This window comes from Heterocephalus glaber, unplaced genomic scaffold (genome assembly GCF_053883595.1).
Source record: "Heterocephalus glaber isolate CG9 unplaced genomic scaffold, H.glaber_assembly_v1.0 deba00001472, whole genome shotgun sequence".
Taxonomy (NCBI): domain Eukaryota; kingdom Metazoa; phylum Chordata; class Mammalia; order Rodentia; family Bathyergidae; genus Heterocephalus; species Heterocephalus glaber.
In genome coordinates this window covers 43816418-43842965 of record NW_028258315.1, presented here as the reverse complement: position 1 = coordinate 43842965, position 26548 = coordinate 43816418, and the positions used below count along the sequence as shown (strand labels likewise).

Genomic DNA, 26548 nt, shown 5'->3' with positions numbered 1-26548 from the left:
ATGAATCAGTCACACATTCTAGATCTAGTCACTTCTGAAAAAGCCCCACCTATAACCACATGAGGCTTTGGGAGGACATCTAGGTATAAGCCATTCCCTGGATATATAAGAAAGTACATCTTTGTCATCCTGGGACCAGAAGGTAAGCACAAGTGACACAGCCAAAATCTGAAGGAAGGAAGAGCTGAGAGAATTTCAGAGATATGGAGCATGATCTGTGATTAAGCCATGCCTGAAGCTTGACCTGCATGGGTCTTATTAAGACTCCTGGGGCCAGAGATTTAGCCTAGTGGTTCTGCCGCCTGCCTTGCAAGCACAAGGACCCAAGTTCGATCCCTGGTACTCAAAACAAAACAAAACAAAACAAAAAAACTCCTAAAGATCCCCTATACCAGTGGTGGTGAACCTTTTAGAGCTTTCAATGATACAAACAGCCTACAGTGGCACACATGTCACAGGTTTCCACCATTGTCCTATACCCATTAGCTTTATACTCACCTGACTACAGCCTAGACCTGCCTGACCTTTGTCTCAGAGCTCATGCCATGTTATGATTTAATCTCAGGATTCCCCACCCACTGTCCTCAGTTGAATCATATGGAACAGTATATATATCATGAAACTCCTTATAAGCTCTGACCTTCTAGACTCTCTACAACCCCATTATCTTATATAATGGCTACAAGTACCTTGTAAAAGCCCTCTGCCCCAGCAGGAAGCCAACTGGCCCTGTTCTGAGCTATCTTCTGTTATATGACCCTTTGAAAAGCATGATAGAACTTGTGTTTTCATCTCAGAATAAAATGTTCTTTCAAGGGTAGTAAAATTTATAACCATCTGAACCAATTGGAATTGGGTTTGCTTTATTCAAATGCAAACATCCAAACTATGGAAATTTACAAAACATCCCTCAACCAGGGCCAGCTGATTATTCTTGAGTAAGGATAATAACCATTGACCTCTTGGAAACCTTTCAATAATTGTGGAGGGTGATAAGGAGAGAAAGAGCAAAACAAACATTAAGTATGTTTGGGAACAACATTCCAGGACAAAGTTGGAGGAGGGAAGGAATAAAAAATGTCCCTGCACTGATCTATTCCCCTTAATAATAAAAAGCTGCAAGTCGATTCAGTCATTTGACCTGAATACTCTGTAGAAATGTCCCTCATCTAGTCTAGAGGCCTAAGGTCTTATTCCAGTCTGTTAAAGGAATTTAAGCAAATCTTTTAACTTCTCTTTGTCTCAGTTCCTTTAGAAAATTGACAAAGTAATTTTTTTCTCTTTATTTTTAATATTTTTTCTAATTTTTATCTATTCTTTTCTTTTCAAATTTTTTCCTTTTTTCTCTTCTTTTCTTTTTTCTTTTCTTTCTTTCTCTCTCACTCTCCCCCTCCCACCTTGTTTTTCATTTCTCTCCCTTTTTATTCCTGTTCCTGTCCTAATTGAAATTTCTTTTTTTCTTACTTTTCTTCTCTTTTTCCTTCTCTTGATTGTCATTAGCTTTAAAGGAAAGTGAGTACAGTTTCTAGCCTCCCTATTACTGTTAGGTTGTTCTGTTCTTGTGTTTGTTCTTTCATTCTATTTTCTCCTCTTCTTTTCAACAGCTTCCTAGAGTTTACATGATCTTCCTGTGCCCTCTGGCCTTACTTCTAACCTTTCCCTATCACACCTATCTATCCCTCCCTCTCCAACTTCTTCTAAGAACCCATCTCAAAGGGTAAAGTTGCTATATTGAAGTTTATTCACTACAGACATATTTTGGGCTGGTCCTCAATTTTGATCTAATACACTTATTTAAAAATGATAGATTAATAGCTACCACAAATTGTCATTTTCTAAACTGCTTGATGCTATTGTTGTTGCTGATTGTATCTCTTGGGCTTAGATGTTGTGATTGATCTAATCAGTTGTCCTTCCTGGTATATGGAAAAAAAGATAGCCTAAGAGTCATTAGAGACTCAAAAACCTAAAGGCGAGATATATCTGGAAGACACTTCTGAGAAACAATCATTCCATAAAGGTTCTAAATACAAGCAACAAAGACACTTACAATAAGCAATATTGAAGTATCAACCCAGGAATTGAACCAAAACAGTACCAACAACAAAAATAGAAATGAAAAGACACCTAAGCAAGGCACAAAATCAGGCTACCAGTTCACCAAAGGCAAATTCTGGGGGAAATGAGGTGGGAAACTCTGATAATCAATCATCTGGACACCCTGCACTAATGGCAAAGGAAGTAATAAAACAGATGAATGAAGTGCTAGAAAAATTCAAAACAGAAATAATTTCCCAGATAACCACAGAGATAGCAGAATGAAAGACATGATTAGAGACTCTAGAACAGAAACAGATAAAAAAATAGATGAGCTCAAGACCATGATGGAAACGATGAATGCCCAGCATAGGAAACAAATGGAATCTATGAAACAGATTCAAACAGATATCCAGGAGATTAAAAACTCTATTGAAAGAACTCCCAGCAGAATGAGCTAATGTGAAGACAGAATATCAGATATAGAAGACAGGATTGCATTCAGTGATCATGAAAAAAGGGAACTCTTAAAAATAGTAAGGGACCATGAGAAATCAATCCAGCAACTCCTAGACAATGCAAAGAAGAATAATATAAGACTGATAGGAATCCATGAAAAATCAGGAGAAAGTACAAATGACATAAAAAAACTATTCACAGAATTAATGACAGAAAACTTCCCAAACAGAGTGAAAGGATTTGACATACTGATGAGTGAGGCATATAGGACTCCAACTAGCCATGATAAAAAAATCTGCACCTGGATGTATAATAATCAAGATCCCTGAAACCCAACAGAAGAACAAAATACTACAAGCAGTTAGAGAAAAGAAACAAATCACTTACAAAGGGAAGCCCATAAGAATCACAGCCGACTCTGCAACACAAACCCTCAAGTTCAGAAGAGCCTGGAGTGAGGTATTTCAAGCCCTAAAAGAAAACAACCTCCAACCTAGACTGATGTATCCTACAAAACTGTCTTTCAAAATTGATGGAGAAATAAGATACTTCCATGACAAAGAACACCTGAGAAATTTCATGAATACCAAACCAGCACTCCAAACAATTCTAAACAATATCCTGGAAAAAAAAAATGAAGGTCACAACTGCATAAGCCCCAAGAGAGCAAATCCAGCAGGAAAGGCAAGAAATTAAAGGGGGGGGGGGATAAAAAATAAAAGAGCCAACAACAGAAAATAACATGACAAGGATAAGCCAATATATATCAGTTATAATCATCAATGTTAATGGCCTCAACTCACCAATCAAAAGAAATAGACTAGCAGAATGGATTAAGAGAAAAAATCCAACATTATGCTGTATATAAGAAACCCACTCAGTTCACAAATAAATTCATAGACTGAAAGTAAAAGGATGGAAAACAGTTCTCCATGAGACACAAGCCTGACAAAATGGGGGTAGCTGTCTTATTTGCAGACAAAGTAGATTTCAAAACAAAACAAATTAAGAGAGACAAAGAAGGCCACTACATCCTTGTAAAGGGAACAATCCAAGAGGAAGAGATGACAATCATAAATATATATGCATCAAATACTAATGGCCCTAACTATACGAAACAAGTATTAATGGATGTGAAAAACCAAATAAGCACTAATACAATTATAGTGGGGGGACCTCAATACCCCACTATCACAAATAGATAGATCATCTAGACAAAAAATCAACAACAAAATAATAGAACTGAATCAAGCTTTTGAAGCAATGGACTTAACAGATGTCTACAGAGTGTTCCACCCCACAAAATCAGAATATACATTCTTTTTGGCTGCACACGGGTCATTTTCCAAAATAGACCACATACTAGTTCATAGAACTTGTTTAAGTAAATGCAAAGGAATTGAAGTTATCCCCTGTATATCATTAGACCATAGTGGAATTAAACTGGAGATTAATAGCATAAGAACTGCACAAACATACGGAAATTGAATAACATGCTCCTGAACAACCTATGGGTCACAGAAGAAATTAAAGAAGAAATTAGGCAGTTTGTACAAGCAAATGATAATGCCAGTACAACATACAGGAATCTATGGGACACAATGAAAGCAGTTCTATGAGGAAAATTCTTAGCAGTAAATGAGCATATTAGGAAAGCAGACTGAGCTCAAATAAACAACCTAGTGTTAAACCTTAAGCTCCTAGAAAAAGAAGAGCAAGACAAATCCAAAGCTCATACAAGGGAGGAAATTATAAAGATCAGAGCAGAAATCAATACAATGAAGACTAAGAGAACAATACAAAAAATCAATGAATCAAAGAGTTGGTTTTTTGAAAGAATAAATAAAGTTGATAAACCCTTAGCCAACCTTATCAAAAAAAGGAAAGACAAGGTTCAAATTCATGCAATTAGGAATGCAAAAGGTAAATTCACAACAGATCCAGCAGAAATCCAGAGGATCATCAATACCTACTTTGAGAATCTGTACTCTAATAAAATGGAAAACATAGGAGAAGTGGACAGATTCCTAGATTCATACAAAAAACTAAAGTTGAAAGAAGAAGATATAAAAAGTATAAACACCCCAGTTACAATCAGTGAACTTGAAAATGTAATCAAAACTTTTACCAACAAAGAAAAGCCCAGGTCCTGATGGCTTCACTGCTGAATTCTACAAGATATTTGGAGAAGATCTATTGCCACTACTCTTTAAACTCTTCAATGAAATTGAAAGGGAAGCAATACTTCCAAATTCATTCTTGGAATCAAGTGTTACTTTGATTCCAAAACCAGGGAAAGACCCAACCAAAAAAGAAAATTACAGGCCAATCTCCTTAATGAGCATAGATGCAAAAATCCTCAATAAGATAGTGGCAAACAGAATACAGAGGGTCATCAAGAAGATCATATACCCTGACCAAGTCGAATTTATCCCAGGGATGCAAGGATAGTTCAACATGCATAAATCAATAAAAGTAATACCCTATATTAACAGAGTCAAGGACAAAAACCATAAGATATCTCAATAGATCCAGAAAAAGCATTTGACAAAATCCAACACCCATTCATGATAATAACCCTACAGAAAATTGATGGTCTTTATCTCAACCGGATTAAGGCTATCTTTGAAAAACCAACAGCCAATATCATACTAAATGGTCAAAAACTGAAAACCTTCATGCTAAAATCAGGAACAAGACAAGCATGTCCACTATCACCACTCCTGTTCAATATAGTTCTGGAAACATTAGCCACTGCTATTAGACAAGAGAAAGAAATGAAAGGAATAAAGATAGGAAAGGAAGAAGTTAAACTGTCCTTATTTGCTGATGATATGATACTCTACATAGAAGACCCAAAAAACTCTGCCAAAAGACTTCTAGACTTAATTGACAGATTCAGTAGAATAGCTGTATACAAAGTAAACACTCAAAAATCAATAGCCTTCTTGTACACAAATAAGAGACTCACTGAGAGAGAAGTTAAGGAAACAATTCCTTTCACAATAGCATCCAAAAAAATGAAATATCTAGGAATCAATCTAACAAAGGAGACAAAAGACATGTACACTGAAAACTACAGCACTTTGAAAATAGAGATTGAAAAGGATATAAGAAAGTGGAAAGACATCCCTTGCTCCTGCATAGGAAGAACCAACACAGTGAAAATGGCCATACTTCCAAAACTGCTATACAGATTCAATGCAATCCTAATTGAAATCCCAACAGTATATTTCACAGAACTAGAGTAAACAATCCAAAAATTCATTTGGAACCATAAGAGATCTAGAATAGCAAAAGCAATTCTAGGCAACAGAGATATGACAGGGGGTATCACAATCCCTGACTTAAAACTATACTACAAAGCCATTGTGATAAAAACAGCATGGTACTAGCAAAGAAACAGACTACAGGCCCAGTGGAATAGATTAGAAGATACAGAAACAACTCTAGACATACTCAGCTGCCTCATCTTTGACAAAGGAGCCAGGCATCCTCACTGGAGGAAAGATAGCCTCTTTAATAAATGGTGTTGGAAAAACTGGATTTCAACCTGCCAAAGATAAAAACTAGACCCCTATCTTTCACCAAGCACTAAACTAAAATCAAAACAGATTCAAGATCTAAATATTAAGACAGAAACAATAAACTTGCTGGAAGATAAGTTAGGTAGAATTCTCAAAAATGTTGGCATAGGAAAAGATTTTATGAACCAATCCTCCGTAGCATGGGAACTAGCAGAAAGAATCAACAACTGGGATCTCATCTTATTAAAAAGCTTCTGCACTGCAAGAGAAACCACCAAAAGAACTAAGAGACAACCTACAATGTGGGAAAATTTTTTTACCAGCTGTTCCTCAGACAAAGGTCTTCTATCTAGAATATATAAAGAACTTGAAAAAATCAGACCCCCAAATATAAAGACCCGATTCAAAAATGGGCATCTGAAATAAACAGACATTTCTCAGACAAACAAGTAAAAGCAGCAAATAAATATATGAAAAAATGTTCAACATCACTGGTTATTCAAGATATGCAAATGAAAACAACACTGAGATTCCACCTCACTCCAGAAAGAATGGCTGCTATCAGGAAATCAACCAATAACAAATGTTGGCAGGGCTGTGGGGAGAAAGGAACTCTTCTCCATGTGGGTGGGAGTGTAGACTGGTGCAACCACTGTGGAAATCAGTATGGAGATACCTCAAAAAAGTAGGATTAGAGGTTCCATTTGACCCAGCTATCCCTCTCCTGGGTATATTCCCCCAAAAATTAAAATAATCACACCACAGCAATATATGTGCACCCATGTTTATAGCAGCACAGTTTGTAATAGCTAAAAGTTGAAAACAGCCCAAATGCCCATCAACTGGAGACTGGATAAAGAAGATGTGATTTTTCTATAAAGTGGAGTACTACTTAGCCATAAAGAATGAGAAATTAGAGACATTTATAGCAAAATGGATGCACATTGAGGCCATACTCTTAAGTGAAATAAGTAAGACACACATGTGTAAATACTGAATAATTTTTCTGGTGTGAAAATCTAAAAGTGTAAATAAGGCTCAAATGGTATAATTGGTAATGTGAAATAGGAAGAAAAAGTCTAAAAGAGTAGGGGAAGTGGGAAGGGTAGGGGCAAGGAAAGAAGGGAAAAGATAAAATACGAGAAAAGGAAAAAATGGAAACAAAGTCTTTGTAAATAGGAAAGGGTGGAGGGGGTGAAGGGAGGGCAGAGAAATGGGGAAAAAATAAGAACTAAGACATCATGTAAAGGTACAAGATCCCAACGAGGAATGTAACTGCATTTTATACCTAAAATGTACCAATAAACTTAATGAAAAAAAAAGAAAATTGAAATAATACTTCCTGTTCCCTCACTCACTGAGTTGTCAGGCTCCAATGAGATTCTATAGGATATGATACAGTTCTTTGCAAGGTTATGCAATTAGCATAACACTAAGGCGATCTTCATACAGCCAACTGATCCCCCAGATGCTCAGATTTTTTCTAGCAGGCTCTATTTTTTCCTGACATGATGACCTCATTTAAGCATTAGTCATTTGAGAAAATTGTGGGCAGCTGCAGTGTTCCCTCATCCACTGCTCATTATCTAGGTGATTGACAGGAGCTTTTCAGAATCGCCAGGGTTGCATGGCATATTTGGTGACCCTGTCCTGTAAGAAACTTCTTGACATAAATTGTTTTGCTTGCAATTCATTGTCTTCTACTTAAGAGAAAAACAGAATTTCCTAGAGGGCAGAAGTTGATGTTCTTGTGTTTGTATCTTCTGTTGGCAGTGCCTGATGCAGTCAGTCCTAATGTGCTTTTGAGTTGAATCAAATTTATTCTTCCAGCTCCTAACCCACAGCCCAGTTTGGCTCCCATTAGAGAAGTCTGAGATGCTGAGCAAACAATATTAAGCAATAGTTCTTTCCTACAGGAGATCATGAAAAGAATGAAAAGCACATGCTTATGGACAGTGGACAGTTGCCTCCTTTGGGGAACACATCATCCTACACTTGCAAGAGGAGGCCAGCTCCCAGGAGTCAGCTAGAGGACCATAGTTCAGATGTATCTCTTACCTGGAAGATTTACTTTTTCCACAGGCTGCACCTGACTTTGCATTTCTGTGGAGCTTTTTTCTTTGTGTTCTTCAGGTTGAGGTGTAACTTGTTCTGATGTATTCCTAGAGGCTAGAGATTATGGGAGTAACAAAACAACTTCACAAATGCTTTATGTTTTCATTCACTCAGAAGCATCCTCTAGTGCCCATTTGTGCCCAGTAATATCTCCGTGCTGGGGTCACAAAGATAGGCCAGGTATAAGCCCTCCCTTTGGTGTGGCCTACACTGCCCTCTCCATATTCATCTGCTTAACGACAATGTCTACAACATATTTCTGGAAGAAATTAATGATTTTTTCTGGTGGAAAATTCTTTCTTTTTTAAAGACAACATCTTGCTATGTAGTTTTGCCTGGTCTTGAACTCACTATGTAGTCTAGGTTGGCCTCAAACTCACGGCAATCATCCTGCCTCAGCCTCTCCAGTGCTGGATTACAGGCATGCACCACCACACAGAGCTTGGAAAATTCTTTTTGTGCATGTGTGTCTTACTAAAAGGGACTCCTTTCTTGTCATTAGTTCAGTGTCATTGATGGGTATATGGGATAGCAATTAGGAGTGGTCTGATTCTACAACCTAATGATTTCTTCACTCTCCTAAAGCAATTTAAAACCTTAAAGTTAGAGAGGTGTGATCTTAGAGCAATGACAAGAAAGCTTCTCCAAAACAACTACCTGCTGTGAAGAGCTTGGCAGAGAAGTTGCATGTGAGCACCTCAGTGAAGTGAGGGACAGACCTCCAGTTTAGGCTAAGGGAGGCATCTGCTGAATGAGTCAATGTGATGCTTCAACAGGGCAGCTATCTTTGAACTTTATGGTCCATACACAGTATGACTCATTGACCCACACTGTCTCCGGGGTAAAGGAATAAAGATGAAAGAACCCACAACATTTGCCACATTCTAATGCCACAAGGTGGATAAGAGACCTTGCAGGGAAATACAGCTGTGTGAGAGAGCTTTCAGGATTAAAGGAAGAAAAATCAACAGCAAAATCATGATAACAGATCCACTTAGGCTTAGAAATCCTAGAAGAGCTCTTGGAACTGGTAAACACTCATCAGATTTTTGTTTGTTGAATAATTATCTCAGAAACCATTATAATTAATTATCCTGCAGATTGTTTGGACTACCTTTTGTCTATAGGATTCATTGAGCAAAAGCTAGACTCTGACTTGCTAAACTCCTTAGTAGTTACAAAAGGAACTACTTACAAGCGCTTACACATTGACATTTGTTGGCCCAGGAAGAGTTTCCTATACAAAGCAGATAGATTGACCCATTTCGAATCCTGCGGAAACCTTTCTTGCATTCACAGTCTATCAAGGTGCCTTTCTTGTAGGTGTGGGCTTTGAATGTGGCGTAGCTGATGATTGGTGGGTGCTGGTCACAGTCCTCTGCAAAGAGAAAGAAGCACATCAGGAGCTCATTACACTCACACGTTTGATCATGTAATGACTAAATCACATACATATTCCTTCACTCTATTGAAAACATTTACCTATGCCCCACTTTTTCCTAGAAAGAAGCTCAGTCTGCCACTGTTCTTTAGAAACCTTTATATCAGAGATTGTTTAGAAGTTTTCACCCACTTTCTTCTCCAAAGTAAAATATATTTCAAATTGAATGGGTAAAAATTAATGATGTTTTATTCTGAAGATGTCTCATGTTGAGAAAATATAGAAAGAGAGGAAGGTCAAAGAATGTGAGGAAAGGAAGGGATGAAAGCCATGTAAATTTAATTGAGAGACAAAATTATTTGTGCAATATACTTCTTAGGAAATAAGAAACATGAGACTTTCTATAGTTAATGATTTTGAGGGGTTTTTTTGAGAAATAGACATAAAGTGCTTCACTCAATGTCTGGAAAGTAGGAAATGTAAGTTGCTTATTCATTTGCACACCACTGTTTACCAGCTATATTCTCACACCTCAGCCTGAAAAATGGACACTGGTGTCCCAGGGGGAACATCAGAAGCAGTGGTCCAACACCCAACTATTGAGTGGGAAAATGGCTCCAGACTAATAATCAGAAAAATTATTCCATACTTTGCAACAAGTTCTTTTGCTTAAAAAGTTTAGATTATTAGGAAAATGCCACTTGCTGGATAAAGGAAAAGGATGGAGGGATGGCAGCTACTGTACTTATGGCTGTTGGTTAGCCTTTTGCTTATTGTGTTTGTTAATTCTGGGTGTCGACTTGAGTGGACTGATGGGTGCCTAGAGAATTGATGAAGTATACTTCTGGTTGTGTTTGAGAGGGAGTTTCCAGAGAGGTTGGCATATGGTCAGCAAAGAGGGTAGGGAAGACTCACCTTCAATGTGTGTGGCACCATGCAATATGCTGGCAGCTTAGATGGAAAATCTCTCTCCCCCCTCCTAGAGCCTTTGGACATCAGAGTCCAGGTTCTTTTGCCTTTGCACTCTAGGACTTGCTCCAGCTGTCTTGCCAAGGTTCACAGACTTCCAGCCTCAGGCTGGGGCTGTACTATTGGTTTCCCTTGTTCAGGGCCTCCTCCTTTTTGGATTGAGCCATTACTAATGACTCTGTAGTATGCAGATGACCATCAGGGAGTTTTTCAACCTCTGTGATCATGTTAGCCAATTTCCTAATACATTCATAGTTAGATATACATATTCTATTGCTTCTGTGTCTCTGGAGAACGCTGAGTAATCTTCAGATTAATCGCTCAGGTTGGTGAGGCTTCTCTGCCTTTGGACTCTGTTCAGCATGTTGGCATTCTGTACACCACAACACAGTGGCTCAGGATTTTCCTGAGTCCCCTGAGAACTGAAAGTGGGAAGAATTTGAACAGCTTGATCTATCTCTAACCAAGAAATAAAAGCAATTTAAATGGGATCAGGGGGCCAGCAATTATAGAGGAATAGGTAAGATGGACAAGAAATTCAAATAATCATTACAGTAAAACAAGAAAGGAGATATAGTGGGAAGTGGAGAAAGATGCATTTCTAAATTATAGCTTCTAAATTGTAGCTCTATCAGCTTCTAAATTATAGTTTCTAAATTCTAGCTCTATTACTAGCTATATAGCTTTTTGTTTTAATTTTGCTAAGGCTCAGCTCCTTTTACTTTAAAATAAGTTTAATGATAATTATTTTATTGATTGAAAAATTACATGGAACAACATACTAAGGTAACTTTCAGGGGGTCTAGCAAGTAGGAATGGATGTTACTTCTTGCTTCTTTTTTTTTTTTTCCGAGACAGAGTCTCACTACTTATTCCCGGCTGCCCTTGAACTCATTATGTAGTCCTGGCTGGCCTCAAATTTGCATCAGTCCTCCTGCCTCAGGCTCCTGGATGCTAGGATTACAGGCATACACCATCATGCCCATTCTTTCCTTTTTTCACTGTCAAGGAAAAAAAGAATGCTAATTCAGATAGAGACTGGGCTGAAGTTTGCTTTAATCTCAAACTCCTGCAAAAGATCGTATCTCTGTTCTCCCCATATCACTGATGCTGTTTGCTGGCACTTATTACATGTCAATCCCACCAACATTTTAAGTACTAGACAGTAAATCTGCTGCTAAAATAAGATATGGATAAAAATCAGAAAAACTGATGAGGGCTTCTACCTACAGTCATGCTAGAGAAACTGGGACCAAAACTTATCTTTCTGCTGAAAACAACTACAAACCCAGAGCCAGACATGTGCAGCAAGAGTTTTGAGTATTGCATAATAGGCAGTTGAGGGCTGAATTATTTAAGAGAAGGGATATGTGTGAAATCAGTCTGCAATTGCATGGCTTTCTTCCTGGGGCACTTATTCCTATGTAGTACAAGGTGGAGCCCAGGCACTTTGGTGAGACCAAATGAGACTTTGGTGAGACTTGATGTGACTAGGTTCTGTGAGGTGGGGCCCTGGAGAGGAGGACACTGCACAAGGCGCTCCAGAAGTAGGCATGGAGCCCCTCCTCAAGTTCTTTGGAAAGAACTGTCTTAGTTACATTTCTCATTGCTGAGACAAAATACCCAACACCCAAAGTTAAAAGGGGAAAGGTTTATTTAGCTCAGTTTGTAGAGGCTTCAGTCCATAATCAGCTGACTCCAAGGCAGGATGGTACATGGCAGAGGGGCAACAGTTCCTGGCGGACTGAAGATAGCAAAGAAACGAAGGACCTTAGCAGCATCTTTCTGCCCCTTTTATCTTATGCAGACTACCAAGATTAGGGTGGTGCCAAACCAGTCGGTGGACTGATTTAGTAATCATACACTCTTAATCCCAACGTCTCACACTCTAGATTCAGCCACCTCTGAAAAGGCCCTCTGACTGCATGAGGCTCTGTGGGGACATCAAGACACAAACCATAACAAGCTTGTTGCACACGAGCAAGGCAAGACTCAGGGAGACCCAACACTGGTTGCCTGTTGTGGGGGCTGAGAGAAGACCATTTGCCAAATTTTATCTATAAAAATAGGCATTTGACCTGTGGTCATAGTTTTCCAATTCTGTTCTAGAACAAGTGCCTTTCTTGGGATGAATTTCAAAATCAAAAGAGAGACTGGGCATGGTGGCACATTCCTGTAATCCCAGTACTCAGGGAGGGAGGCTGAGCCAGGAGGATTGCAAGTTTAAGTCCAATCATGGCAACTCAGTGACTTAGCGAGAGTCCTTCTGTTAAAATAAAAAATAAATAAGTAAATAAAAAGGGATTGGGATGTACCTCAGTGAGAAGGTCCTGAATATAATTCTCAGTACTACAAAAACAAAACAAAACAACAACAACAAAAACAAAGTAAATACACCCTTACCAAGACAAATCCAGGTCTACCAGATAAGAGGGTACACCATCCTTTACCTGCCTGGCAGAACAGAAAATTCAACACCTGTCGGAGGACAACATTATCCAGACTGTCTAGAGCAGTGATGGCAAACCTTTTAGAGACCAAGTTCCCAGACTGCAACCTAAAATCCACTTATTACCACAAAGTGCCAACACTGTGATTAAACTTGAATACTGTGGTTTTAGTTTAGAAAAAACAACTCATCGCTTCTCGGCCTTTTGGCTAAGATCAAGTGTAGAAAAAACAACTCATACACCTGACTTCCTGTACCAACAAAGAGGGCTCTGTGGGCCATAGGTTCACCACCACTGGTCTAGAGTATCTAAGTCATAACTCTTAACAAGTTTAAACAAAATTCTAGACATGTGAAGAAACAGGAAAATACGACCAACTAGGGAAAAAGAACGACAATAGAAACAAGCCCTAAAATGGTTCAGATTTTGGAATTAGATGAGGAACTTAAAATAGTTATAATAAATATGCTCATCTGTACAGAGCAGGGATCAGGATACCTCGACTTGCAAATTGGTGGGAATTTATTTTTTATAAAGTTTCACTGGACAAAGTCATTTACATTGTTTCTATGGCAGCTTTGCTGCATAATTCACAGTTGAGTATTTGTAACAGGGATACATGGTCAGCTACCCTAAAATATTCACTATCATGTCCTTTAGGAAAAAAAAATCATTAACTGCTAATTTTTAGAAAGGGTTGTGATTAGTGAAACAATAATCTCTCAGCAGATAAATGAAAACTATAGAAAAAAATCAAATGAAAGTTCTAGAATTAAAAGGTACAGCATCTACGGCTGGGGATTTAGCTCAGTGGTTTTGCCGCCTGCTGTGCAAGCACAAGGACCTGAATTCGATCTCCCCATATCAAAAAAAAAAAAAAAAACAAAAAGGTACAGCATCTAAACTGAATTTAACCACAGCCTGAACCCAAATTAATAGAAATTATCTGAAGTAATGAATACAATGAAAATTGGTAAAAAATAATAGAACTTCAGTAGCCCGTGAAACAATATCAAGTAGTTTTACATACATTTAGTTGAAGTTCCAAATGCAGAGGAGAGAGTGAATAACTATAAAAGATATTTGAAGAAGTAATGGCCCCAAATTTCTGAAATTTGATGACAAGCACTGACTCACAGATCCAAGATGTTCACTTACATGCAAAAAGCATATGGATATCCATCACAAACTACTGAAACCAAAGATAATGAGAAAATCTTCAGAGAGAAGATGAAACAATGAGGAATAAGAACTGACCATTCAAAAAGAAACAGTGGAAGCCAGAAAATAATACTACAGCTTATTCAGTGTTAAAAAAAAAATCAACCCTATGCACCTAGAATTCTATCTAGAGGTAATACCTTTAAAAAAAAATAAGAGTGAAACTAGTATATTTTCAGGTAAAAGGAAGCTTAGAGAATTTTTACCTAGCATACCTACATTATTAAAAAGGCAATTTTTCAAGCTACAGGGAAATTGCACTAGCTAGAAATGTAAAGAGCACTAGTAATATATTTAGGTACATGAAAAGACCTTTTATTTGAAACACAACTGTTTCAAACAAAAAATAATGATACTGTATGGTGAGTTTTATTTGAATTTGTAAATACAAATATATAGTTATAGTGTAAAAGTTGCAGAGAATGGAATTTCACTCTTTTAGGTTTTTACATCATGCATACGTGCCACTATGTTAACTAAATAGAATATAAAAAAAACATACCGAATATCCTAGAGAAATCACCAAGTAATAAAATAATACAGGAGCTGGATGTGGTGGTCTTTGCCTGTAAACTCAACACTCAGAAGGCTGAGGCAAGAGGATTGCTGTCAGTTTGCAGTCAGCCTGGGCTACAGCACTGTAGTCTGAACTATATAGAAGATCTTGTCTCAAAATAAAGCAAATAAATAAATAAAATAATAGAAAGAATGTATCTCAAAAGGTAATAGAAGGAATGAAATAAAATGTTTCATATTTACTTACTCTTTTATTTATTTATTTTTGGTTAACCAAAATGAAAAGAGAAAAGAAAAAAAAGTGGTAATAAGAATATATGAGACAGGGCTGGGGGTTTAGCTCAGTGGTTCCGCCACCTACCTCACAAGCACAATCGATCCCCGGTACCAAAAAAAAAAGAATATATGGGACAGCTAGGAAACAGCAAGAAGGTAGACTTGAAGCCAACCATATGAATAATTACATTAAATATAAATGAAAAAAATTAAAAGAAATTTTCAGACTGGATAAAACAACAAGGCTCAACTATATGCAGTCTTCAAGAAGGCATCCTTTAAACACAAAGTGATAGATTGAAAGTAAAAAGATAGAAAAGATATATTAAGCAAAAATAATCATAAAAGAGATGATGCAGCTATATTATTATTAAGTAGATTTCAAGACAAAACATTATTCACAGATGAAATGACTACATAAATCTAAGAAATCTACAAGATGACATTTAGAACTTAGCAAGTTTAGCAAGCTCAATATGCAATAATCATATTGAATTCCGCATACTTCAAGAAATTAATTAGAAAATACCAAAAATTTAAAACAATCGAATTTATAATTACATCAAAAATCATGAAATATTCATGAATAAATTGAGCAAAACCTTGTATGACTTCTAAACTGAAAACTCTGAAACATTGGTGAGATAAATTTTAAAAGAACTAATTAAATGGCGAACTATATAATATATAATGTCTACAGACAGTAAGACTGGTTTTTAAAAAAATTTTCAGTTCACCTTAAATTCATCTGTTAACCCAATGTATTGCAACAAAAAATTCAACACACTTTTTAGTATAAATTGGTGAGCTATATTTTAAAAACATCCTTAAAAACGCAAAGAATCCAGAATATCTAAAACAAAATGATGTAGAAATTTGAAGATTCAAGTAGTCAGACATTCTATGAAACTATAGTAATCAAGACAGCATTGTATTGTCATAAAAACAGAGTAATGGAACAAAATACAGAGTCTAGAAATAGACTCGCAAATGTACATTTAATTAATTTTTTTTCAAATTTGCCAAAGCAATTCCATAGGGAAGGAAAAGTTTTTCAACAAATATTTCTTGAACTAATGGCTAAATGTATGGGGGAGGGGAAAGAACTTCAGCCCATGTACAGAATTTAATTTTAATGTGTAAATATAAAGATCCATATACTAGAGTTTGCTAACTTTGGGGTAGGAGATAGGGAGTGCTTGTTAAAACATTCAGAGCTGGCAATATGGGATTCCCAGGAGAGGAGTCCTACTGCAGGCTTCAAGGTACATTGATGTGGCTTTGTCCTTTAGCTTTTATATCTATTCTTTGTCCAGAGGGGAAAAGAGACAGCCAGAAGTTATTATTAACCCTTGATATTCCAAGAGCTTTGGCCAGAGAATGTACCAAGAGAGTTAAACTGAGTTCTTCTGATGCTAAACATTTTTTAAAAATAGCTTATGTCAGATATTTGCTATGGATGATGATTTGAAAGCTGCAGGCAGAGTCCCACTCATTCTCATCCTTCCCACACTCCATCTCCATCACTATCCTGGAATATTATCACTAATGCATCTTTCCCTAGGATATTTGTAGATTTGCTGCCTTCAGGAATTCTCTGCACAACTGAAGAGCTTTTGGCTTCTTCTGTTAACATGTTCAGATACTAGTGACAACAATTGACAGCCACCTTTCTCTGGATTATAGCACAGAATGGGAAAGGGAGAATTGTGGGTAAAGTGGGGGGGACCTCAGAGACACTTCTCTTCCCACTATGTCCCACTATCACCACCAATGGATTTCTAGAGACTCCACTTCTCCATTTCTTCCAGGCCCGTCCTAAATGGAGAAAGACCAGTCATTGTTATCCTCATGGCCTAGATTACTAGAACAGTTTATCCAAGAGCAAATAGTAACAGATTTTAAAAAGTCAAACCAGCTTTTCTGACTCTCGAGCATCTGCTCCCTCTTTTTGAGTATTAGACTGCACTTTCCACCAGCTCTCACTATTCCCAGGAGGATAAATATGCAGCTTTTATTACTTTTTTGGATTACAAATAAAAGATGAAAACATTGGTGAAGTGAGGTCATCTTTGCCTTCTGTATCACTCCTTTCTCTTCCTGAGAAGAGGCCCCATCACCCAGTAAGATTAAGAGGACTAGACAAGGGTCAGTGGTTCTTAACCTGATGTGGAATTGTCATACGCTTAATTTGATTTATGTCATCAGCACCACTTCTTTCAAATAAAAACTGACTCTTGTTTCTTTATCCCTTTATTTTTAGAAAGGGGACAGAAGCAAAATTAATTGTATTCTGAAATTTTCTTTTTCTTTTTTTCTTTTAATTCCTTCCTTCCTTCCTCTCCTTTTGTTGTTGTTGTTGTTGCTGCTGCTGCTGCTGCTGCTGCTGCTAACGAGAGATGCCAACACTTGAAGAATACTTGGGGGACAGTAAGTCTCTTGATCAGCAAGACAATGCCACTGCTGCACAGCCACATGCCAAGTTGGTTATTCTACAACCAGCAGAACTGAGGCTGAGGTCCTTCACAGCAGTGTGTATTTAAATCACCCAAGTACCCTATTGATTGGGATTTGATAGGGTGGGTATGGGGGTTAAGAATGTTTCTTAAGCAGTTCTCCAATGATGCTGGTGCTGCTAACCCACAGCTACACTTTGAGTAGCAAGTGCTAGAGCACTGGGGTGGTACATCCCACCCTCTACCCAATCCCTTCATAAGGACCAACATGCTCTCCAGTGCATCCAGCAGGGGGCCTTGGCATGGCTGCATCTGCTCACGGAGAGATTTAAACCCAAGCACTTTATTTGCTATCTGATACAGTGGCTGGGGAAAGGTAGATGGGTGGGTTAAAAACATCTGTGGGCTGGGTGATGTTTTCAGTTGGTGTTTTTTTTTTTTCTCTCTCTCTCTCTCTCTCTCTAATGTTCAAAATGAGAAGAATTTATCTGATCCTTCTGACCAACTGGCATGAAAGAAAAAGAAAAGGGACTTCCAGAAGCTCGAGATTGAGCTTTGATAAGAATCTTTGTTTAAGATACGTTATAGATTAACACTTTGTCCACTTCATCCTTCCTTCTTCCTGACACATTTATGCTTGCTAGTCAAAAGAATTTCTTAAAAGTAAAAGTGAGATTTTGAAAAGGCTCTGTGGGTGAAGGTCAAGTTATTTCACCCTTAGCTCAGCCAGCACTGAGAAAATGCTTGATCTTTGTATCTCTCCTGTTTTCTATCTATACAATAGAGCTCAAGGATAAAGATTAGATCACAGAAACTGCTAGATGACCATTTATTAATTTTTACAAGGAGTACATCAAGAACTTGGATCACTCTGTAAAAAGGTGATCTGGTCCTAAAGTTGTTTTCTTCTGTGTTGAAATCAAAAGAACTCCAAAAATAACATCAAAGTTTTCTCCAAATTTCTTAGGAAACATAAATCAGTGACTGAGGCTTTATAGAAAATGTTTTTGGTGCAAAATAAAGTACCACAGAATATGTTGAAAGTGTTTATTAATATATTGAATATGTCTTTTAAAAGAATCAAAAGGAACTGAGAACTGGGAGAGACATAGATTAAAAAATAAAAAGTGAGGCTATGGTCATTCCATGAGTTTGGAGCAAATGTGAACTTGTAGCCAAGTCCTTTGACTCCTGTTTCAGAGATTTTTCCATCCCAGAGAACCACAAGCTCTGGCAAACAGTATGCTTTTCACCCTCCTGTTTAAGATTATCTCTCATTGAGCGGTATCTCCACTATCTAAACTATCCGGGTACTGAGAGGTGTTTGTGTGATGTTGTGGTTTAGTTTAGATCGTTATCATTGAAGAAGTCAGAGAGCTCTGTATCAAGTTATTTATGTAATAATAACTATGATATCTTAACTCTGCTTCGGTGCAGCTGCATTGTGTATATTACCTCCAATGCTTGCAGCAGCCCTGAAAGGTATACTGCTATCCTCATTTTACATAGCAGGGAACAGAGGTCCAGAGAGATTCAGTCGCCCAAATTTCACCACTCAAAGTGGTGAGCAGCAGTCACATGGAAATCTATTATATTGCTGCTTTCATTTTTTGCCTTTAAAAAACTCTCACTTTTACTTTTAGGAAATTCTTTTGAATAGCAAACATGTATGTGTCAGGAAGGTAGAAGAATAAAGAGGACAGAAGTGTGAATCTATAATTATCTCACAATAAAAAGTTAAAAATAAACAAATACACAACACCTCTGTTTCTCTTCCTGTCTCTATTTCTCTTAAGGACGTTTATCATCAGAGTCACCAGTTTGAAACTTCAGCATCCCCTTCAATTCCCTGTTTTCTTTGCCATCATTTTCAATCATCCCAGGGAGTAATTATTTCTACTTCAACAATACTCTCACACTCATCTCTTCTCATCTCCACTGATTTTCAAGACTCACTTATAGCCCTTCTGACTGACTGCTCAGTGGCTGTGGCAATAGCAGCTACCATTTCTCTCTGCCTCTCACCTCTCCAATGTGTCTTTAAGACTGTCAATTGCCAAGCATGGTGGCCTACACCTGTAATTCCAGCAGTCTGGGAGGCTGAGGCAGGAAGATACCATGTTCAAGACTAGCCTGGGAAACTTAGCAAGACCCTGTCTCAAAATAAAAGAATAAGGGGCCAGGGATTTAGCTCAGTGGTTTTGCCACCTGCTGTGTAAGCGTAAGGACCCGAGTTCGATCTCCGGTACCAAAAAAAGAAAAGAAAAGAAAAGAATAAGAATGGCTGGGGATGTAGTTCAGTGTGAAAGTCCTGGACTCAATCTCCCGTTCCTAGGGGGTAGGGTGGGTGTGGGGGACACTATCAAATCCAGCACCCTAATGCATACAACTAACCACATCAGAGGTATAATCTATGGCCTAGAGACAAAATCTAATGTACCCTCCATCTTTGAAATTTATCTCTGGTTACACCAACAACAACCTCCTCCCTCTGCTGGTTTTAATCCAGGAAGTGTTTTTATCTAACACATAATAAGTTCTTGTCAAGAGGTGTTGACTGCATGCTATTGCTTTGCTTTGAGCATCCAGTTGTCCGTTGTATAGCAGATGGCAGATTCCTCTAACCCATCAACCAGCCATGTGACCATAGGAGATTGTCAGACACCCTAGTCACTGCCTTTGCCTTGCTGATTTGTCCTGGGGAGTCCCCTGCTGGGGATCCAGGTTATGGAATGAGGGCTGGGAGTTCACCTGGTGAGTTAAGGCAGAACAGACAACGTGGCAGAAAGGACGGGTATACAATGTAGTGTTTGGGAATTACAAGTACAATCTTTTGTTAGAGTAAGGATTGTAAGGGTATGAATGACAGAAATGTGATCATCAGTTAAACAATGTTAAATGAAGTTAAGAATCTGTAAAATGTTCCACAAATCTTAATTGTTGCTGCAATTATTTTTTTGAACATCGTTTTTCAGAACTAAGTGATAAAATATGTAAATTGCTTTATGAGCTGGGAAAAACACTAAAAATGTTAATGGGTTAAAGCTTGATGTGACACAATCAAGAAATAGTTTCTTTGGAATTCATATTCTAAGAATTATTTATGAGAAGTCTGAATTCATTTCTTTCTTCTCACCTATATTTACAGGAGTAGATTACAAAGGATTTCAAGTCTATTAAAATATGACAAATTCCTTGATCACTGGCAAGCAGATGACTGTGGTTTAGTTGGAATTCTTCTAGCCATTTTTGGTTGTTGGCTTCCTACATCACCTATTATTTATTTAAATTATTTTGAATATATTACATCATATATAACTTGTTTCTATATTGTCCACTATTATTACACCAAACCTAAATTACTGGTATAATATTTTAGCTGTACACTTTGTTTCTCTTTCCATGGATCCTCCCTCTCTCTCTCTCTTTCTCTCTCTCTTCTTTTTTTTTTTTTTGCAAAGATACCCAAAGACTTATTGGTATCTTTGAATTTTCCTCTTAAAGGATCTACATTATTAGTGATCTGATAAAGCTGGTAACAGAGATGAAATGCATAGCTGTTGGAGAAAGGAAGACAAAATAATCATCTTGCCTAAGTAATTTATCATGTACTTAGAAAACAAGACAGTTGAGGGGGAAAGAAAAACCCTTCTATACCCCATCCCCTCAAAAAACCCCAAAGCTCATTTTTGTTATCTCCAGAAATCTTTACAACATAATGACATGTTAAGATCAAACTAAAGGGTTGATAAATACAATTTATGCAAATATTTATCAAAAGAAAGCTCCTAACTGCATTAACAGAAGAGAAACCAGACAAGGGTTGGAGGTGTATCTTAGCTCAGGGGTAGAGCATGTGCTTAGCATATGTGAGGCCCTGGGTTCATTCCCCACCATGAAGACAGAGAGGGAGAGAAAAGGAGAGACACATAGACAGACAGACTATACAAAATAAAAGCATTTTTACAGATAAAAACCATTGTGGAAATCATAATAATCTTGAACCTCTATGTCTTTGTCCATTTTTTGTTGCTATCATAAAATACCTGAGACCAAGCAATTTTTGAAGAATGGAAGTTTATTTGGCTCACAGTTCTGGAGGCTAGAAAGGTCAAGAGCATGGCACTAGCATCTGCTATACATCTGGTGAGGCCTTTCTTTCTGCATCATAAAAAGGCAGAGGGCATCATGTGATGAGCAGAGAAAGTATGCTGGCTTGGATATCTCTTTTTCTTCTTATAAAGCCACTGATGCCATTAGTGGGGTCCTACTCCCATCACCTTATCTAACCCTAATCACCTCCCAAAAGCTCTACTTCCAAATAGCAATTAATATATGAATTGGGGGACTAAGTTTCCAACATATGAACTTTTGGGGGACACATTTAAACAATAGCACTGTATACATTCAACAGCATATATTTCTTAAAATTGGAAGAATTTCAAAAAGAAATTAACAATCTCAAACAAACTGGAAAATGTTAACATATCACATTTCTGTAAAAGGATAGAGTAAGTAGACCTTGTAACTGATAGCTAACAAGCTTGATCTAATGGATATGTGTATAGCCATGTGCCCAACAAATAGAAAATCGGCATTCTTCTCAAATATACATGGAATATTTTTAAAAACTGACCTCTTACTAGGTAACAAAGGAAATATCAAAAAATATGAAAGAATAAGTATCATATAGGTTCATTTTCTAACCACAGTGCAATGAAATCAGAAATCAAGAACAAAAAGCAAAAGCACAAATAACAACAAAAGCCCACACATTTTAAAAAATACATTCTAACATTTTCAAGTTAATCTATGAATAGTGGAAGCACTCAAAATACAACTGTAAAATATTCTGAACTGAATTACAATGAAAGTAATAATACCAAAACATAGTGAACTCAGCTAAAAATGATACTTACCAGGAACTTTATAGTCCCAATGGAATTTTTTTTTGAGGAGGGTACTGGGAATTGGACTCACAACCTTGACCTTACCAGGCAGGTGTGGTGCCACTGAGCTACATCACTGGCCCCTAGAAAACATTTTTTAAATGAAGGAATGAATAGTATCTAATTATACATTTAATTCAAGAATTAAGAGTAATAGAATAAACTCAAAAAAGATATAATAAAGTTGTGATAAAGATTATGGGAAGAATTGATAAAATAGAAAAAAACAGTGAATTAACTAAAATAGAAGCTATTTAAGTAGATCCTGACACAATGATCACAAATAGAGCAGGTACAAAGAAACAATATATAAAGAAAAGGGAGGTATAACTATTGGTCTAGTAGAACTATAAAATAAAGGAACCATTGTGAAAAAATTTTGCCAATAAATTTGAAAACAGATGAAATAAGCAGCTACAAAACTATGGATAGATAGATAGATAGATTCAAGAGGAAGAAGTTGATTCAAAAGAAAGTAGAATAGAATTATAACCAATAAAGAGATTAAGTCAGGAATTTTAAAAAATCAGCTCATGAATGAACATGCAAAATAAGCTTTACCAAAAATATCATTTATTTTATACAAACTATTTCAGAGGATTAAAACAAAAAGGGGTAACTTGCCCCACTTCCTTTTATACAGCTAGTTTAATCTTTCTACCTAACTTAGCAAGAATGTAGAAAAAAAGGAATATTGTGGAACAGTTTCATGAAAATAGATGTTAGAATCTTTTTTTTTTGTACCGGGGATCAAACTCCAGACCTTGCTCTTGGAGGCAGGCGCAGCACCACTGAGCTAAATCCCCAGCCCTGATGTTAGAATCTTGAATTAAATATATGCACCCAGTTCTAGCAATGTAGTAAGAAAAAAAATAACATTATGATTAGTTAGAATTTAGCCCAGCGATGATGAACGGTTTAAGAGTAGTAGATCTCTTGATGTAAGGCACTGCTTTTACTGCTTAAAGGGAGCAAATCATATGATCATTTTATATAATAAAAAGGCCATTCAAAGATAATTAAAATAATATTCCTTAATGATTAAAAGAAAAAATACTTTTAGGGTAATAGAAATAATTATACACTAGAATAATTATACACTAAAATAATAAGCAGGAATTAAGAAGCATAAGCAGGTATCATTTACAAATTTCAACAGCACTAGTTTGTGTGAAAAAAGTTGCAAAAAGAAATGTATAATGTGTGTATATTTATAATATAAAACAAGCCAGTATTGTATTTTGTGCTAGAAGGTACAACCCAGGTTCAAGAGAACAATTCCTTGAGGGGAAGGATGGGATTGGGTTGGGGAAAAGGGACAATTCACTACAGCTGTAACAGGTATTAGAAATAAGCAGAAAAGGCTGAAGCAACCAACATAAACTATAAGCATCTACTAAATTCTGATGATAGCCATGTGATACCTCTATTAATCTTTGTGCTTTTTTTCTATTGTTTGGAATTTTAATAATTTAAAAATATTTATAGAACAAATAGTTTTTTCATGCCAACCTCCCAAAGCCTTAGGACACTAATTCTTTTCTGAAGCTTCTTTCCAAGAAGGTGACAAACTTGGGGTCTTTTCATTCCATTTATGGAGATGGACATTTATTAGAAGAAGGAAATGTTCCTCTTCCAACTGAGTGACCCTCCCACAGCAGGAAAATCTGACTTCCAATTTTCTTTCTTAAATGTACCATTTCTATCACTAATCTAAATCCTCAGCAGTTGAATTCAGCAAAAATGGTTAAGCCTAAAGCAGCTTTCTAAAAGGGGTGGTAAGGAGACTTTGAAAATGGCATAATTATAGTGACATGAAAATTTATACATATACATATGAACCAGAACAAAAAATGATATAGCCTAAAAGACATTGATGGTTTGGAGGATTTATGTCCCACCCACCCTCCACCCACTGTTTTCTTTTTCTTTTCCCTAGTTAGCTCCCAAGTGTAGTGCCTAAACTTTGCTGGGCTTCTTAGCATTTTTTTCAATGCGCAGCATTAGCTCTGGTTATCTGTGACCATTTGTGTCATCTGACCTCGGTTTCTCTGGCCTTGCTGCCTCTGGAATTGTTAGTTTCCATAAACCAAGAATATGTGACTCAAAAACCGGTGCTTAAATCAACACTCATTATAAAAACAAACAAGCAAAAACCCCCAACAGTTCAGGGGCTTTTGTTATTTTCTCTTTACTTTGTAACCAAAAAGGAGGCAAGAAGCCAAAGAATTCCTCTGCACAGCTGTCTCTAAACTGTCAGATTTGGGACTCTCAACTGCTTCAGCAAATGAACCGTTAGAGGTTGGTAATTTCTCCCTCCCCGAATCTCCTCACTTGCTACCAAGCTTCAGTGCATGAAAGAATTAACCACAAGTTTACCACAGAATGTCAACTTGATTAAAGTTAAAGTATCATCAGATAAGAAAAACAAGGGTGTGGGGAGGAGAAATATACTCTTTCTTTGAAACCTGAAAGCAATTTTCCCTCAAATCTTGGAAATGAATTTCTTGAGACAGAGTCATATTTTTAGTAAAAATACACTAAATTTGTGAATGTCACCCACAGTTTTTGGCAAACAGAATCTTGATGAGGACATTTCAACTGGATATGAAGGGGACTTCCCCTGAGATTTTTAAAGAAGGACCAGGTATGTAAATATGGTGCAGGGCAGAGACTTAAGACCACAAGGAAAAAGGGAAAATGCCAAGCCTTGCTCCTCAGATCTGTGGCTTGGCCTGCTGGTATCAGGCAAGGGTGGGTCACGTCGACACAAACTGCCCTCAGCTCAGGCACACCACATGCATGTGTCCACACCCAGATGCTCTACTCCAACGTTCACAGTGGTCACACTTGCACTCTGCCTCCCTCCTCACTCATCTCATAGAGGCTCCTCTAGTGTTCCTTTGCTATCCCGCTCTCCAGAATTCAAAATCAATTTAAGCAAGACACAAACTGTATGCATTTTGACAGGGATCAAACCCTTTCATGCAGAATGATAATCCAGATGTGGAAATGTACCCCTAAACCATGGATAGGGGGAAGCATTATTTGGGTTTCAAGTTCTGGAGGTTCCATATGCTGCCCTAATTTGCTTCTACATGACTTTGCTTAAGAGTTTAGTACAGAGCCGGTCCCAGAACCCGGAAGGAAGCTCCCCGCCTCCATCCCAGGCTCCTAGGGCAGAGAAGCTCAGCCAGTCCCAGAACCCGGGAGGAAGCTCCCCGCCTCCATCCCAGGCTCCTAGGGCAGAGAAGCTCAGCCGGTCCCAGCACCCAGAAGGAAGCTCCCCCACTGCCATCCCAGGCTCCTAGGGCAGAGAAAGTGAGCTGGTCCCAGCACCCAGAAGGAAGCTCCCCCGCTGCCATCCCAAGCTCCTAGGGCAGAGAAGGTGAGCCAAGTGGGCATCAGAAGCACCCCCTCCCATGGAAATGAGAAGACATGTAAACAAGTCTCAAAAACAGACTTCTGGATCACCTACAGCAACCCCAAAGGGAAATGAGATGGAACAATCTGATACTCAACCACCTGGACTCTCTGAACTGGCAACAAAAGAGGATCTGGGAAAAATGAAATCAGAAATAATTACTCAGATAACAGCAAAGATTGTGCTCATGGTGCAAGACGTGATTAATAAATCTAGAGAGGACACAGATTAAAAAAAATAGAGGATCTGAGGAACATGATGGAATCCCAGCAGAGGAAACAAATGGAATCCATAAAACAAATGCAAACAGATTTCCAGGAGATTAAAAACTCCATCGAAAGTCTGTGCAGCAAAATGAACCAATGTGAGGATAGAATTTCAGATATAGATGATAAGATTGCAATTAGTGAGGAGGAAAAGAAAAGTTGCTTGAAAATTGTAAGGGAACATGAGAAATCAATCCAGCAGCTGCTAGATGATGCAAAGAAGAATAATATAAGACTGATTGGAGTCAATGAAGCAAGAGGAGAGAGTGCAGATGACATGAAAACACTTTTCACAGAAGTGATGGCAGAAAACTTCCCAAGGAGGGGAAAGGAACTTGACATACAGATAAGTGAGGCATATAGGACTCCACCTAGCCTTAATAAAAAAAATCTACACATAGGCATATAATAGTTAGGATTCCAGAAATCCAACAGGAGAACAGAATTCTACAAGCAGTGAGAGAAAAGAAGCAAATCACATACAAAGGAAAGCCCATCAGAA

The 26548-nt window shown here is 37.6% G+C and overlaps 1 protein-coding gene and 1 long non-coding RNA gene across 2 annotated transcripts in view; one reads left to right on the top strand and one right to left on the bottom strand.

Moving 5' to 3' along the window:
• Il2ra (interleukin 2 receptor subunit alpha) overlaps positions 1 to 26548 on the bottom strand; it is a 56668-nt gene that overhangs the window by 10126 nt on the left and 19994 nt on the right. Inside the window, exons 2-3 of the mRNA XM_087181316.1 lie at positions 9334 to 9516; positions 8082 to 8192 (exon numbers count right to left, since the gene is read on the bottom strand). Of these exons, the coding sequence (XP_087037442.1) occupies positions 8082 to 8192; positions 9334 to 9516 (294 nt within the window). The remainder of the gene's footprint in view (positions 1 to 8081; positions 8193 to 9333; positions 9517 to 26548) is intronic.
• LOC147826336 (uncharacterized) overlaps positions 1 to 26548 on the top strand; it is a 51129-nt gene that overhangs the window by 12887 nt on the left and 11694 nt on the right. The window contains exon 2 of the long non-coding RNA XR_015439136.1: positions 24922 to 25003. This is a non-coding gene — a long non-coding RNA (uncharacterized LOC147826336). The remainder of the gene's footprint in view (positions 1 to 24921; positions 25004 to 26548) is intronic.